Source organism: Tamandua tetradactyla, chromosome 18 (genome assembly GCF_023851605.1).
Source record: "Tamandua tetradactyla isolate mTamTet1 chromosome 18, mTamTet1.pri, whole genome shotgun sequence".
Taxonomy (NCBI): domain Eukaryota; kingdom Metazoa; phylum Chordata; class Mammalia; order Pilosa; family Myrmecophagidae; genus Tamandua; species Tamandua tetradactyla.
This window is the reverse complement of record NC_135344.1, coordinates 48,168,433-48,185,825: the sequence shown is the minus strand read 5'-3', so window position 1 is coordinate 48,185,825 and position 17,393 is coordinate 48,168,433. Positions and strand designations below refer to the sequence as shown.

The 17,393-nt window shown below is 45.0% G+C and overlaps 1 protein-coding gene and 1 long non-coding RNA gene across 4 annotated transcripts in view; one reads left to right on the top strand and one right to left on the bottom strand.

Annotated features, from left to right (window-relative positions):
* The window catches only part of MAPRE2 (microtubule associated protein RP/EB family member 2), a 149,953-nt gene extending 133,083 nt beyond the window's left edge, over window positions 1-16,870 (top strand). For all 3 annotated transcript variants that reach the window (XM_077135640.1, XM_077135642.1, XM_077135641.1), the window contains 3 exons: window positions 1,418-1,557; window positions 7,687-7,845; window positions 13,762-16,870. In XM_077135640.1, coding sequence (XP_076991755.1) covers window positions 1,418-1,557; window positions 7,687-7,845; window positions 13,762-13,836 — 374 coding nt within the window. In that variant the 3' untranslated portion in view covers window positions 13,837-16,870. The remainder of the gene's footprint in view (window positions 1-1,417; window positions 1,558-7,686; window positions 7,846-13,761) is intronic.
* Window positions 1,186-14,029, bottom strand: LOC143662170 (uncharacterized). Its single transcript, XR_013165192.1, has 4 exons — window positions 13,838-14,029; window positions 6,921-8,405; window positions 3,428-3,539; window positions 1,186-1,630 (listed from the first exon to the last, which is right to left on the bottom strand). It is a non-coding gene; the product is annotated as an uncharacterized LOC143662170 (long non-coding RNA).
* Window positions 16,871-17,393: the final 523 nt, after the last annotated feature.

Here is a 17,393-nt window from a genome sequence, read left to right as displayed (position 1 = left end):
GCTGTCTGCCTACTTGCTTTTATAACCTTTTGCCTCTTTTTGATATGCTTCCGATAAACAAAAATTGGAAACCATATAACCGAGTTTTATTTATTTGCTCAAGTATTTATTTCAACATTTGTTCATTTAGTAGTGACCTGAATTCCTTACTCCTTGATGTGCACAAGCTTCGCTGACTTCTGGCATCTGTTTTGGCTGCAAGGAAGGCTACTTCCTGTGTCCATTCAGTGTTCTAGAGAGGGAGATTGCATTGGAAGGTTTTAACTGAAATCAGTGCTCTGTTGTTTTGGTTTTTAATGTTATCACTATTAGCAATGCTAAGTTGGATCACTTGGTTAAGATACTGACCCCTGGGTCTCCCCATTGTAAAGGTGCTTTTTTCCTTTTATGATAAGTAATTTATAGGGTTATACCTTCACATGTGTGGATGTCTTATTATGCAACCACCTCTCCCTTAATATTTGAGCATCCATCAGTGATCCTTTCCTGAAAAGGTTATTACTTATGGGTATTGCAAAATTATGATTTTTCTGGTTCTGACATTTCTTCCACATCTATTAGCTGTCAGTGTTCTGTAAAAAAAAAAAAAAGGCTTCATATTGTGTGTATGTCTTAATATCATTATGATTATGGGTGTATGGATGTTTTAATTCAATGCATTATAATTTGTTTCAGTCATTAATCTTTTTGATATGCAAATTGTCCCATATTTGGCTAGTTGAGCACCCCTTCAAGCCAGGCCCTATATCCTTTTGACATTGATCCTTGAGCCTGTCCTTGCTTTTTGTCACTACTAGGGTGTCCCCAGCTCATCTGTACTTCCCCTACCCCAACCTTGGCATCAGCAGTTTCTCAAGAAGCCATTTTAGTGCAGAAGAGCACTTAGAAATTAGGATTTGGGCACCAGGAGTGTTCATTGTTATTAAGATGCTTTTGTTCCTAGGCGCTTTCAGTGGCCAAAGCTAAGAAATATATTTAGGAAGAGAAAAGCATGCATTTGTATTGATATTTCTTATAAGGTATTAATCTGTTATAAGGTCTTTTTTTTCTTATTTGTTAATAATTCCAATTATAATAAGGTTTGAATTTATCTAAGAATCTTTTCTCTTAAAAAACTTAAAAATCCCTTTATATCTGGTTAGTCTTATCCTTCTGGAGGGAGAAGGGACAAGTGTGTTAACCTTATGTTCACTGGGGAAAAAAGCAGGGCTCAGAAAAGTTAGTAAGTTGCCCAAGACAACATTAACCATTTGCATGGCCTTGATCTAAGTATATGTGCTGCTGCTGGTACGGGCAGGCTCACTGGGGTACCTCTTACACTTTTCAGTAAACTCCTTTTAGATCGTATATTTGCTGCATATCTTAAAAAGCATTTTCCATGTTGCCAGTATTTATTACTCATTCTGATTGCCTTCAGGTGCAGCTAAATCGAGTCCGGCATCTAAACCAGGATCCACACCTTCCCGTCCCTCATCAGCCAAAAGGGCTTCATCCAGCGGCTCAGCGTCCAGATCGGATAAAGACTTAGAAACACAGGTCATACAGCTTAACGAACAGGTAACTCATCATCCCTGGCCCTGTGTCTGGGCGCAGCGGCCTCCATAAGGAGTGAGGGGCCAGACCTTGTAGCCTGGGAGAAGAGGGCGAAAATAAGACAGAATCAGCAGTTTCCAGCCAATAAGAAGGAAAGCAATTGTTCGAGCAGATAAAATAAGTAGCCTGTTGTGAACAGAAGATGATAGTCAGAAATTGCAAAGCTGTATACACTAAGAGAGGACGACAGGTGGCTCAGCCCTGGGGAGATGCAGGTTTTCAGGCCAGCCTCCCCTTTCCCTACATCTCAGTGGCCAACATCAGCCCCAGACTGGACCACTGCCCATCATGCCCACTTCTGGTCAGTCTGGATAGTTTGAGAAACCACAGAGGAGTTAGTCTCCCTTCCTTCTCCTTGCCTCTCCCTCTCTCCCTCCCTCCTTTCAGTATCTGTTTGTGAAGCCTGTTCTGTGTGCCAGACCCCCGTGTGTGATGCTAGGAGAATAATGGTAAGCAGGGTAGACACCTTCCCTTCCCTCTTAGAACTTCCGGTCAGCAGTTGTACACAATAGGCTGTTATTTAAGTGAAAACAAAAAACTGACACTTCCCACAAAATGGAAAATTTGGTGCTATGGGGGCATTGAACCCAATCTTGGGAGGATCAGAAAGGTACCATTGCATTTTAAGTAGATCATTCCTTCTTGTCTAATATTCCTCATGATATAGTAAACCTAGCTCTTATGTCTTTGAAATTTTCAAAAATAAAAGCTGAGGTATGCTTTCTAAATGACAATAGCTAAGGATTGTACATAGTTTAAAAGTAATAAAACAATTGGTAGAGTAGGGCCCACTGCAAATCCACCGAACCCCACCCTGTGTGAGGAGTCTCTAATCCTGGCTGCCTCTTCCACTTTGAAAAGTCTGCTCAGTCCTCAGGCTCTTTCCCAGCCACTCACTAGGCCGTTCCAGGTGATTAATCTTATTCTTGATGAGCCAGCAAGTCTGGAAACAACTTTTGAGATAATTGTATATTTGCCATCAAGAATCTATTTTAAAAGCAAGCAGTTGCTTAACTAAGGCGTTTCTTTTCCATTCTGATCACTTTAATGAAAAAGGTAAAGCCTTAAGTCATCTAGTGGGTAGAACTTTGATTTAGAAACTGTTGAGTGATCTAATTACCTGCTGATTCTCAGTTTCAGTCCATCAAGAGTTTCCAGTAATAAATCCATCTCGGAGACAAGACAGTGAGGACACTGTATGAGCCTCAGGCCACGTGCGGAAGGCTCAAGCAAATCAGGGCAGTCAAGTGTAGTGAGTCTTTAATTCTCTGAGTATATAGCCCTTCTCTCCTTAGGAACTCAAATCTTTTTGATATCTTTATTATGCCATGTTTCTTCATGACTCCTCTCCTTCCCTTTCTCTCTGGCTTTCCCCTCTACCACACTCCAGTTTCCAACCCTCCAACCCAAATCATAACCACACGGAAACCTCAGAGTCCTTCCTGCCCCTCTGCCCCTTACAGCCTAACCAGGCGGCCCCTCTTCCCCTCCTTTGGGGCTGGCTCTGATCTCCAGTTAGCTGTCCAAATCATGCACAGAGCCCCAAACACCCCCAGGGGACTGGGCCTTTAAAATGCCTCAACTAAACCATATTACCATGTAAAATGTCACCCCAGAGGGACAGAGTCAGAAAAGAGAGAGGAGCGTTCAGTGGTCTTCCTTCTTGTAATCATTTTGTCATTACTTTCAAAAGGCCTCGTGTAGTCCCTTCTGCCCCTGAAGCATTCATGTCAACTAAGAGTGTGCCTGTCCCCCTCTCTGTCCCTCAGAGGGAGGTTCTTATACACCTTGAATTATGAGTCATTCATGCAACAAATGTTAACTGAGCACTTACTGCATCTCCATTTCCTTGGTTATCCGTTATTGCTCCCTCCATTTTCTGTCTGTGAAGTCTGGAAGGATGCCTCCCTGAAGCTGATGGATAACCGCGCAGACGGCTGAGAACACTAGGACAAGGAGAGGTGGAGCAAAAAAGGCCCAGAATAAAGAGTGAATTCAAGTAGTAACAGAGAAAGTGACATGTGCCATAAACTTTAAGAATTTTCACTTAGCCTCATGCCTTTATTCAAATAATCTCCCATGAAATATTATAAATCTACCATGGTACCACACAGTTCTAATGGTAGAAATGTATCAAAAGACAGGAGAAAAAAGACATAAATAGGATAATTAGGGACTGTTTCTGGACACAGGCTAGCAAACACAGTGCTGTGGAGTCACTGCTGTGCTAAGGGCCGCTGGTGGGATGGGGGTGGGTGTTGGTGAGCTCAGGCCAAGACTGGGGCTCATGGCTTGGCCTGCAAAGCCTGGCAGGACCTGTAGTGTGTGGACACACCAAGAGGAGTGGGGACGATTGTGAGAAGAGAACTTCCCATCCTCATCCCTTCCCCTTGACTTTTCTCAAGGTTCCATCTCCAGTACTCCCTGTCTTGCTTAGGCTTTTGCCATAACTTGTAAGGAACTATGGTAGAATTGTTCTTTGTGAGTGGGACTCTGAAAATGGAATTATGTTTGCCAGTTGTTCTTTCGTCATATAAGTTAGTTACTGTTGGCTTTTTACTAGGGAATGTTTATAGCTGAGCATCTGTTACCTTATGCATCTGGAATACAACCAAAACCCTACTTTGGTTTTCTGTTTCTCCAAAAGCCTCAGCTGTTTTCTCATTATGCCAACCAAAGCACTCTTGGAAGGCAGACAAACCTGGCTGTCTTGGATTGATGTATCCAATAGACACAATTTGGCTAGTAGGGGACAGCTAAAAGGGGTAGCACACCATAAACACCATAAAAAGAGGTAGCCACGAATCTCCTGCCACACCAGTGCAAGACTTGAATTGGATTCTTTGGCCAAGCCTAGCAAGGTTGGAGTGTATTAAAGCAGGAAAAGATTTCTAGAATAAAGGGAATTTTCTTTTTCCTGGAATTTAGGAGGCTCTCTTCCATTTTTAGAAATGCCAAGCTATAGTATTAACAGAAATAAGAGCTAAAAATTATCTAACTGCCTCCCCCCCTTCATTGCTTTGCAAAAATGGTTTATCAACATAGTCTTTGGTTTTCTTGAAATCTTTGGGTCACTTGGATAGGTGAATGAAAACAGGGCTGGCAAGCAAAGGGGTGAGAACGACCCCTTGTACCCAGAGAATCTTCATAGACCAAAGCAGACAAGAGGCAGCAGTCACTTTCCTTTTAGAGAATTTTCTGTCCACCACCAGACCCCATGGGCTGATGGGGGAATTGACCACTCTCTGGAAGCAATGTTATTACATGACATAATATCCCTTATAGAGAGACTCTTCTGATTGTCACAGTGTAAACACTTATTCTTACTCTATGCCTTAACACTGAGAGGTTAACTAACTCCTCCAGGGATGCTGGAGAAAATCTGGTCTCCTGCAAGCATATTGAAACGCCATTAAACTAGCCTACAGTGTTCCTAATAGTTGCAGCTCAGCACATGTCTCTAGGTTCTGGTAACCAGTTACCTCTCCAGCAGTACAGGTGCTTGTCCACTGGGCTTATGACATTTAACAGACTGCTTATGCCAGGATGCTTTTATTAAGTTTAGCATGATCACTGCACAACAGAATTAGTTAACTAACTAGTTAACCAGCTGTTCTAGTTTGCTAGCTGCCGGAATACAACACATCAGAGATGGATTGGCTTTTAATAAAAGGGGATTTATTTTGTTGGTTCTTCAGAGGAAAGGCAGCTAACTTTCCACTGAGGTTCTTTCTTACGTGGAAGGCACAAGATGGTCTCTGCCGGTCTTCTCTCCAGGCCCCTGGGTTCCAACAACTTTCCCCGGGGTGACTTCTTTCTGCATCTCCAAAGGCCTGGGCTGAGCTGCAAGTGCTGAGATGAGGAATGCCGAGCTGCTAGGCTATGCTACATTGCGTTCTCTCATTTAAGCACCAGCCAATTAAGTCAAACCAGTCACTCATTGCAGCAGACACGCCTCCTAGCCGACTGCAGATGTAATTAGCAACAGATGAGTTTCACGTACCATTGGCTTATGTCCGCAGCAACAAGACTAGGTATGCTCACCTGGCCCAGTTGACAACTGGATCTAACTAATACACCAGCTATGTGTCAAGCACAGCAGTGAATAGAAAATTTCTGCCCTCACAGTGTTTTGAGGGAAAACAGTAAACAAATATAAATATATCAGCTGGTGATAAATCCCACAAAAAATATATATAGCAGTGAATAAGCCCTTGGCTAAGTCCATCAGTTATGTAGAACACCCAGATATATATATATATGTGTGTGTGTATGAGATATATATATATATCTCATACACACACACATATATGTATAGACACATGCTGAAAAGTTCCTGGAAGCTGTCACTGTTAAAACGAATCAGCCTCACTCTGGAAATAAATTGGTCACAGGAATAATGGAAGTGACTCTTACCCTATTGATAGTTTAATGTGCCCTGGAAAATAAACATCTGACTATAAGAAGCCAACTGAAATTGTGTCCACAGAAATCAGTTGCAAAGCTCTTTCCGCTTGTTTTTGAAAGAGGGTTTGGCTTTTGCTTCTAGGGAGAATTTCTAAGGATGTTTGCTTCCAAGGAGAGGTCTGTCTTCTCTCTGCCCTTGTCACAAAACAGTTCCAGGACATGAGGGACCTGAGTAGAAAAGTGGGGGCAGGGGCAGGATTTAGTCAAGGAGGAATCATACCTTCATTTAACATTTTATTTTGCTGCTGCTGTGTGCCAAACCTGGCTGTGCACTCACGCTGTTACTGTCTAGTGGAGAAGATAGACATGCGGACACATAAGTAACTCCATACAAATGAAAACCACCATCACGGAGGTGGCAAGAGTGCTGTGGGCACATAGCTTAGGGGGCCGCCATGTAAGGGGCATCATGGGGTTTCCACTGGAAGGCCGGATCCCCTAATCTTACAGGATGAATTAGAGATTTGCCAGGTGAGCCAGAAGGGGATGGGCTCAGTATGTGCACTCAGTAAATGTTTGAATGATCTGTAATTCCAGACAGATAAATAGCCTAGAATTACTAGAAAGAGAGGAGAAAATTTTGCATCCAATTGTAATTTTTGGAAATTCTGTTGAGTGATTGTTAAAATACTGAAAGAGATTTCATTTAAAGAGAGCCGAGAAAATTTAATTTCCCTCCTAGAGAGTATTCTCTTCATCAGTATAAATAGGAGGTCAAAAAATTAGGGAATGGGGAGAGGCAGTTCTCTGAGGCCAGTGATGGGGCTGCAGTGTGGAAACCTGAGACTAAACCTGGCTCCATTTATACCCCTTCAGGGTTTCTCCAGCCCCCAGCAACAGCCCTGTCAGGGTGTACTCACCCCTTGTTGCCTCCTTCCCTTCTCCTGTGCAGTCTGTCACCAGTGTAAGAAGCCATACAGCCCTGGAAGGTCCTTGAGCCTGCTTCAAGTGGGCAAAAGGGAACAAGGACCTTTTGGAGGGAGAAAATGGCATCTCCATATCTTTCCACCCTTCCAGCGACACACTCAAAGCCAGAACTAGAGAAATTGAGACAGGTCTGCTCAGCCAGGCACCCATTCTCACCTAGTTTTTCTTGTCTTGCCAAGACCCAATTTCTCAGTAGGGAGCATTTGTCTAGTTTGGCTCAGTGTTATTTGTCAAGGGGTCCAAAACAAAGGGTGGCACTTAATGAAAGTGATTTGAGGAAAGGAGGGTCTTCAAGGCAAATGTCCAGTCACCACAGTTGCAGCCTTGCTCTTTCACTTCTCCCTCCTTCCTTTTTCTCGTCTCCCCTCCCTGCAGATTGTGAAAAGTTACGAGAAAGATGTGTGGTGGCCCATATCAGCAGGAGAGAAAGCTCATGCAGAGCATGGGTGGAGCCCTCTGCACTGGTTAATAAGCTCCTGGTTGACTGAAGGGCTTGGCTGCCATGTTAGTGAGGTTGCACATTTTGGCCCAGTCACAAGCTCCAAGCAGCAGTCCTGCTGTCTTGTGCTCTGTCTTGCCCGTCAGTGGCCTTGGGTGCCTCTCTGCTCATGCTTTGTGGCTTCAGCCACAGGCATGTTGGGTCCCTGATCTCTTATACTCTATTTGGGGGTTTCTTTCCCCCACCCTCACTCCTTGCAGGTACATTCATTAAAACTTGCCCTTGAAGGAGTGGAAAAGGAAAGGGATTTCTACTTCGGGAAATTGAGAGAAATCGAGCTCCTCTGTCAAGAACACGGGCAGGAAAATGATGACCTCGTGCAGCGACTAATGGAAGTTCTCTATGCCTCAGAAGAACACGTAAGTGTCAGGGGTCTTGATTGCTGCATCCCTAAAGGGCTCCTGGTCAAAGGGCAGGGGATGGACATGCCTCAGAATACTGCTCTGGGACCTCAGTGAGAATTCAAACTCAGCCAGGACATTTGATATTTCCAAAGGAAGAAAAATCATTATCATCTTGACCCTTTAACCATGTCCCTATGACATGCATCTGTGAATTAATCTGGGAAGAGATGGATAGATGTAAGAAGGGGAATCTTTGAGAAAAATAGGCGTATGCAGCCAAGTCCCCAGTGATTTTCAGCTCTCTGAGTAAACAGGCAGTAAGAATTTGTGTAAGAATCCTTTATTCTTCATGAACGATCAGAGTGTGGTTAAAAGAGATGATCTAGATGCTTTTCCTATCCCCACAGTCCCCACTGTCTGTATTTCAGAGCTGGTTGTCTTGGTTACTCATTGCCATCACAAAACAGAACTTGATTATCATCTCTGAATGCAGATTTTGAAGTCCTGGGAACGACCTGTTCAGGTCCCAGAGGCAGTGGTGGCCTCACAGAATAGGATTTCCAGCATTTTCAGATCTGATGGAAGAAACAGATGATTTATAGTATGTCTGCAAACACCAAAAGTGGCATGCACATAAAGTTATGTATGTGAAAAGTGCTGTGTGAGCTGCTGGGCTCTAGGTGAATTACAGTTATTATTCTCTCCACAAGCTTGTTTGAGGATACATCAGATGAGGTCTCAGGAGCACTGTGAGTGAGTGGACGGTGCTGCTGCCTGTCCTTGACGACAGCTGCCATGGGGAGTAAGGCCAGCCTGTGGGGCTGGATCTGCTTCCCAGACCTGCATTTCCAGCAAGAAGGGAACACCTTCCAGTTCTAACCTTGAACTAGACCTTGTCCCAAAGAGGAGTCCTTGGTAGGAGTACAAGTTGGGGTGGGCCCCTGAAATTCCTGGCTGACCATAGGCAGGGCAGCCTCAGGCCAGAGCTCTTGCCTCCTTGGTGTGATTTTAGCAGGGATCTGCTTAGATACTTTCTGAACTTCTGCTTTGCTTTTCATACCCCCCCTCTCAGAGCCCTCCACTCCCTCCCCCCGCAGTACCCCCACATGTTGCAGTCTGGATTTAGTCGTTCTTGCAGTGTATAGACAATTAAAATGTAAACACCTTTTTATCCATATTACCTATTATAAGTAGTAATCCTTTAAAGCATTATCTGTCATTAAGATTGAATAATAGGTTCAGCAGAACTTCCCTCAAATGCTTGGGATGGAGGGGAGGGGTACTGTACCAAGGGCTTTGGGTATATTAATTTATTAGGTAGATATTGATATTCCACTTTACTGATGAGGGAAATTAAGGCCATGCAATGGTTAAATAACTTTCCCAAGTGAGTAAGCAGCATAATTTGCATTGGACACTGGTATCTGAATCCCAAGTTAATGCTCTCCCCTCTCCAAGCCTGAGCAGCCTTTTCATCGGAGATCCTTCCAGTACCAAAGCTAACATGTATTGAATGTTCAGAATGTGCTAGATAATATATTTATGTTCTTTGTACATTATCTCATCTGTCATCTTAGCCACATCCTTAGGAGGTGAGAACACTCCAGTTTATAGATAAAATCACTTATCCAACAACCCACTGTCAGTAAACTCCAGCACTAGGATTTGAACCCATATTTATCTAACTCAGAGTCCAAAGATTATATCACCTGTAGCCTATTGGGTGCCAAAGGGCAGGGAGAAAAAAAGGTGGGATCCATTGGAATCAACTGCAAGAGAGACAGTATTGTTCAGAATGAATTATGTGAAGAAGTTAAGTAGTCAAATTTCTACTTGAATTTTCTCCAAATAAAATACCCCCCTTATCTCATTTTGTTAGTTTATACCTTCAAAAATGTTGTCTTGGCCCCTTTCTCTGGGCATTCATCTGTTTAAGTCGGCACCCACAGAAAAACTCCATTTTCCTCTGGCTAGTTGGTAGCTTTTCTAACCCCACCTTTGTTCTCTCTGGCACTGGGTAGCTGTCATCACATAGAAATAGAAGTGCTCTAGAGAGAAGAGATGGAGATGGTGGCATCACCATTTCAGTGTATGCCAAGGAGTATCCAAGAAGAGAATTACTTAGAGGCAGTAACCAGGCAATTGAAACCTGGAAGAGAAAATGGACTTCACACAAACTACATGTGTGGGTTACCAGAGCAAGATTTTCTGAGTGGCTGGCTTAACTTTTCTCGTTCCAGGATATATTTTGCTGCAGCTCAGTGTCTGAGTGTCTATACTGATATAAGCCTTTTGATCTAGGATATGCCAGGTGTCCTTGTTTAAAATGCAGCAAGCCTTAATTTTTAAACCTTGGTTACTATGTAGGAAGAAGGGGGAAGAGTGTTTGCCATGTACCTGGACCCCGTGCTGGGGCTTCCCAAACACGGCACGCACCCACTTCAGTTCCTACAAGGTGGAAGCAGAGAGGCTCAGAAGCAAATAGCCTGCTCTCCTTTCTGCTTCCCCACCTAGAAAGGTGCAGGGAGCCATCCTAGACACGGTATTGCCTTCAAACATTTGCCTTTCTCCCTAAGGATAATGAATCCTGTTTCTGTGGTGACCGCCCAGAAACACAGCCAGCCTCTACCATTGGAGGAGTAAGCCTTAAGAAAGCTTCAGCCCTTGCCCACCTTTCCTTGTGTCTCATGGTCTGGGAAAATATCACTTTTCAAAACATCTGCTTGGTGCTTGGTACATCGCTGCACCCACCCACAAAAGGAAGGCCCCCTTTGCCCCATGGTGCTTGATCTTGACCCTGTACCCTGTTTTCAGGCCATCCCCACACTCTGTTGTTTGCAGCCATGTGCCTGTACAGTGTGCCTGGTGTCTAGGAAGAAATGCCCAGACTGCTCATGCTGCCTTTGATATGACTATGGATACAGACAGACGACAGAGATGTCTGGTCCTTCTGCCTTTCCCAGAGCCCTCCTGAAGATAGGAGCGGTGCTACACTAACATGCCTGTTACCTGAAGGGCAAATTCTAGTACATGCTCTTCTCTTAAACATAGGTGAGCGCTGCCTCCACATTTCAGGTGGAGGTATTTGCTGGAGGGGATCTTTTCCCCCTAAGTCTTTATCTGGTGACAGATGGCCTCTGATTCTCATAGTCATTAGGATAGCGTATGTTTGGAAGATGTAGAAATCCAATGTGGATTCTGAATAGTGGAATTAAACAGAGGTAGCTCAGTTCCCAGTTGGGGAAACCTAGTGGAAGTGTCCGGAGCAGATCACCAACCAGCTATCCCATGCCTTTCCCTTCATTCTCATTATAGTTAACTTGGGGCCTCGGGTGTATGGACTTATTCATTGGGTAGCTGCTCCCTTGATTCCGATCAGCTGAGGTGCACCTGATTATGTAAACAGTTGTTCACTTTCTGAGACACTGTCATGAAAGCTCAAATGACCTAAAGATTTTCCTTCTCCTTTACAGCCTGTGTTTCTGCCATTGGACACTGGGTATATAGAAAGGAGACAGACGGGGTTCCAGCTGACTAGAATGTGTCAGATTCTGATAAATGTGATAATAGAGACATAAATAAACTTGTGGGGGAGCACATAAAGACAGCCTGGAGGGACAAGCAAAGATTTCCCAGAGAAGATGACATTTGCATTGAGTGTTGAAGAATGACCAGGAATTTTGGCAGTTATGGAGCTAAGACAGGGAGGGTATTTTTCAGGCTCAGGAAACAGCAGGGACAAAACAGAGAGGAGAGGGGAGGGACAGCTCAGGGAACCTCAGCTCACTTGAGTGGGGGCGATGAGGCGACTGAAGGCCCGCCCGCAGACTGTAAAGAAGGGAGACCTCTCCTTTGTCCCCTTTTTCCTCCCTAGCCGAGAGCCTTCTTCAATATTTTCTTCCAACTTGCTTCTCATTCTAATGATAAGAATAAGGAATTATACCTGTGAGCATTCATTCCCAGCTAAACATTTAGAGAGATGTGATGGGTTAATATGCAAATATGTGAATTAATTAAGTAGATGGCACTCAGTGCATTGGGGCCAGTTTGCCATACGTTTTGCCAGGCCTCCTACTTACATATGCCTTTACATCCTTTATTTTTGTATGGGGCATGAGCAAAAGATAGTCTTTTCCTGTGAGCCTGCAATAGCATTGTGTGGGTTGAGAGCTTGCAGTCAGGATGTATGTAGCATATCCTCCTCGGAATTACAGACACAGTCTGCCAGACTTTCAGATTGTGTTCCCAGCATTAGCAGTCCTTCAGTAATTTGGGAAGTTTGTTCTCTAAAGCCAGTATTGCCCAAAATGGGTGGCCTGGGGTCTGCAGTTTCAGCAGATGCATTGCATCACTGGTGGTGTCTGAAGAATGGGGTTTCGGCTCGTGGAGAGCACAGAGCACTGGACAAGGGCATGGAACCCACCCCTGTGCTGAGCACATACAGAAAGGAGCAGGGGCTTCCTTGAGTGTGTTCCTGGTCCCTCAACCTTTTAGCTGCTCAACAATTCCTTGAACCTGGGTCTCCACTATCCCACAGTTAATTTCCAGTTGTGGCATAAGAAGATGAGATTTGTCTATAAAACGTAAAGCAGACCTTCACTCTGAGATTTTCCCTTAAGCAGCCTAATATGCACAGAAACATGCTTTGGACCCACTAAAGTTTGAGTGTTACAATTTGGAAGATACCACCCTAGCATTAAAAAAGTTAGGAAGATGGGAAACAAACAAACAAAAAAAGCCCAAGCCCTGATGGTCTTGGCCCATTGGAGAGGTAGATGCATGGGAAACCCACAGGGCTGCAGTGCCACCTAACAGAAGTGTAAACCAAGGATGAGAGAAGCTGAGAGGAGCAACTAATCCAGGGGCAGGGGCAGTGGGGGAGGCTTCAGGGAGGAGTGGCATTTTCATAATTTAGGGGAGCAAAAGACAGAACAGACCACTGAAAGTTCTCACTCCACTATTCCTATTAGACGCAGTCTCATTTCCTCCTTTTCCCCCAGACAAGGGGTCAGTGCTCACTGAGGGAGGCTGATGACTTTTCCCTAGTGCCATCTCTTGTGAATACTGCTTATTGGATCTCAAAAGCATTTGGCCACTTCCGGGGAGAGGGTTCGCCACCAGTCAGCTGCTGTTGGATTAGCACTGCCCCACTACTTGGGTCATAAAGCATAATTTATTCTCTGCGAGGTGAAAGCATTGAAAAATTTGTGGTTATAGTTGACTACGGTTGACATTCCCCGGAGTTGGTGGTGTACCTCGCTGGGTTTGGAAAATGGAGAAATGTGGCATTTGGAGCCAAGGCAAGGAATGCCTCTCCTATCTGGTTCATTGTTCAGTAACCAGAAAGCAGGCAAAAACAAAAGGTCTAAGCACCCTAAACAGATGTCCCAAAGTCCTTGGGGGAAGCTCATGAACTTCCCGTTGGGAGAGGCCCCCTCCCCAGAGCAGTGCTCAAAACTTGGTCCTGAGCGCCTCCTTCACCCACTCTAACATCCTTGCTTATCTGACGTCTATGGGAAAGGGGCTGCTGGGGCAGGCGGGAGGAGGGCAGTCATGCACTTGACATACCACAGAGGCCCAGGGACACTGCTTTTTTGTCACAGCAGATTAATTCATGTTTATCGTGATGACCTTGAGGTACTGTGTTTGGTTGAGGGTGGAAAAGTATAAGTGTTCTATGAGGGTTTCCCTCCAAAACAGAATGGCAGTTGGGTGCTTCAGGCCTGAGGACTGTGCTGTCTAGAATGGTTCGTGCTAAGAACAAATGCTAAGGTGGGAGCAGTGGCTGCAGGGGCTGGAGTGATTTGCCAGAGGAGCCGTGCCACGCCCCGGGCCCTCTGCCCCCTTGATCACAGGGCGGTGAGCGAGCCCTGCCAGGGGGCCGCATCCGCAGTGAGTTGTTTCCACTGAACCTCTCCCCCCGCCCGGCAGGAGGGCCCCCCGGAGGAGCCGGAGGCGGAGGAGCAGACCCACGGGCAGCCGCCCCAGCCGCAGGAAGAGTACTGACCCGCCGCGGCAGCTCTTGACACTTCCGTTTGGTGGGGGAACTTCTCTTCTGGAGAATTGGAACATGTGTGGCCTCAAGCTCAGCAGCAACCAGTTGTTTCCGATCTGCCGTTCGCACCAACGCACTGTTGCACGCGCCAGCCCCAGCGCTCGGCTCCCACCTCCTTTGCCGAGACGGCGGGTGGCGGCGCGGGAGCCTCCCGCGAGACCGTAGGGACACACCCTCAACCTCACCACCCGGCTGCTTGAGACCGGCTCTGTTCTTTCCTTCGTTTCTTCCCAGAACAGCTCTCCCCACCCCACCACTGCCACCCCCTTTTGCTCTTGGTGTGAAACAATGGTCATTTGATACATGGTATTTATATTGGCATTTTTCAACCCAGTGTCACTAGATATCACACACATTCGTGGTGCTTTGATGTTTGCAAGTCTAACCCTTGAACGTAAATTTGGTCAAAGGATGCATTGGAACAAAGGGAAACAGTTGATTCTGAAAGCCATACAGTTATTTGTTTCATGGGGAAGAACACAGGGTCAGCTTCTCCCTCTCTCAACACTAAAGGGGGAAAAAATGGATTCAGAACAAGGACTCCAGGGCCCAGCAGTGTTCGTACATCAGCATGTTTGACAGCCACGCAGTATGTTTAGTTTTGAAAGACATTCGCTGAAGGAAGACACCATCTCAACTTCCCCCTCCCGGCCCCATGTTCTCATGCTCTTTTCTTTCTCAGGGTCCTCTTTGGTGAGCAGCCATTCTCCCCAAATGCTGTCATCACTTATCTGCAGTCCAGAGGGGGTCTGGGTGTAGGGACAGATCCTCCTGACTCAGTCTCTCCCCGTCTCCCTGTCTCCCTCCTTGTGTGGGTTTCAGCCCAAATCCTGTCATTCACTTGAGGGGCATCCTGCTAAAGGGTAGCTTAAGGGCACGCAACCCCGTGTTTCAGGGTTCTGCATCATGCTGCCCACTTTCTGGAATGCTGGACGTGAATTCCTAATCAATAGGTGCGTAATTCCAAGGGAGAATCAAGGTTCTACCATCTGGTGTTAACATGGGAATGACGGCACGGAAAAACCTGCGACTCCCAATACCTTCTGGAATAAGGAATCCCCCCTCTTTGACATAAGGGCCCTTCTTGTCACTGACCTTTGCCAAACAGCGGCAGTTATGAAGATAGGAGACATTAATGAATTAAAAGCATTCCTTATTTTTTTAGCTAAGATTTGCACATTTTCTTAGTCTCTCTCAAAATCTTTGCCTCTTCTTCTCCTCCTTTGACAGATGGTATCCCTTCCTGAATCATTCATTGCACTTGGTTTCTAACTTTAGATTTGCTTTCACTTGTTATTTGACTTAGCAGGTGCAACAAAATCAAGAAACAAGTGTGCCCAACCCACTTTTCGCTTAACTGAAAAGCCAAAATAAATTTCAGAATTGTGTATCCTAAAGCTTTGAGATTTCTTTATTAATTGATCAAAGACTAATTCTAAATCCTATCATTGAAACTTTTCACCAAAAGAAGTCTTCTCAAAATAAATCTTTTGCAGCAGAGATGTATTTATTGAGTTATAAATGGAAAAGATGGCTTGTGTGTTTTGAGGTTATTACGACACACTGCACAGACACGGTGGTTGGCTCTTCTTTCTTCTCTCACCTGCTTCCTCTGCACAACAGCAGCACCTCCTTTCTCTACAGCTCTCGGCAGTGACATCCTCCCACACCTGCAGGTAGTGCTTGTGCTCCAGGCAGCACCAGGCTTACTGGTGTGTTGGCCTCCTGAGCCTATTGTACTCACTGATTTTCTTTTTTAAAAATATCTCTTGTAAAGAGGCACAATAAATAATTTCATACAGCTGATGCTTCCGTGGTTCCTGGGCAATTCTTTGCCTGCCCTGGACAGCTCAGTAATACCCTGGGCTAAGCGGATTATTACCAAAACTCATCTCTCATTGGAAGCCCATGAACCCCTGGCAGGGAGTCAGGAACTTGCCTTCTCCAGAGTCCACTTGATCCTGTATGATTGGCATAAGCCTCGCCTGTGACGCACGCTGGAACCACTCTATTCCTCCCCAGATCCCCTTCTCAGCTGTAAACATATTGACCCATCTTATGCTACAAAGAACTTCCCAATCATCACACTTTATTCTTCCCAAAGTTCTGGGACAGACTATTCACTTATTTAGAAAAGAGCTATAGATTCCTCTTTCTGCCACCATCTTAAACATATTCTGTGGCACTGCGTCCCAGGTGACATTATTGACACTTCGGGAATCTTAAGACCTGAATCTCTGTGTCAGCCGTTTTCTGCCCTACCTCCAGCCTCTGTGCAGACCACCACTCCTCTGCCACAGCCCCTTCTTTCTTGCTGCTGACGGGCCCCTCATCTTTCTCTCACCTTAGCGTTCAGGGCCTCGTTTCCCCTGTGGCCTCGGGTCATGGCGTTCCTCATGCCGGGCCGAGAAGTGGTCCGTGGTGTCTGCCTCCCGCCCCCCTCCCAGGAAGCCGGACGGCATCCTCGGCCCTCCACATGCCCAGCTGCAGGCTACTTACAGCGCGGCCACTGCCCCTGTCAGGTGGGAAGTGATTGAAGCAGGGGGCAAAGAGAAAGCCTGTATACTTTCTAAGCAAAAAAAGCAGAGGAAAAAAAAGGAAGACAAGGACAAACACCCCATTATTAGCCCGAGAGAAGTAAATCCAGAAGGGAAACAAGAACTCCTCCCTTCCCTGGTGAGTATTTCCATTATTCCGTTAAGGTTTAATATGCATTCAAATTACTAAATAGTACATCATACAGCTTTTGTTATATATTAAATGTAAACTGAAAGAAATGTAAACATATGTATTGTTAATTATAAATATAGATGAGTAATGACACAATAGATGAAAAAGTCTTATTCAGATGTATCACATTCATTTTACATTATCCACTTCCTGTCGCATGGTAGAATAGTTTTTGGTCTCTGAATATGTGAATAACTTGACTTGCATTTATCTTTTTACATATTTAATAAAAAAAAAAGTATATGTTGAAATCTCCCTGGATTTGTAGTCTTAAATTCTTATGCTAAAGGTTTCCTTTTTAGCGTGCATGTGTATATAAATTGGGTTATTTGTGCAGATTCACACATCTACCACATCTTCCGATTTACTTGGGAGGGATGTCTTTTAGAACTTACTTTTTTTTAACTTATGCCAAGTGTTTTAACAGGAATTATACATCAGTATTTGACAGCAAATGTAGCAGTGTGTTACCTTTAAAAATAAAACTTTACCCCCCCCCCAAAAAAAATAATAAAGATAAACCATTCCCTTGGGAAACATTCAATTTGGAAATAAAAATTCTAGCTCCTTTGGGCTCTGCCACCTCCAGCTGAGCAAAGAGGAACTGCAGGAGAAGCAGGCAGATGTTTCTGAGTAAAGCTTTGTGGCTGAATGTCCAGTGACTGGCAAAGGCTTCTTTGGTCCAGGTGGCCACCTGGAGACTTTGTAGAACAGGTCGGAGTCTGTTGAAGATTGCCCTGCAACCTGTAGGCTGCTGAGGTAAGGCCAATAACCTTTC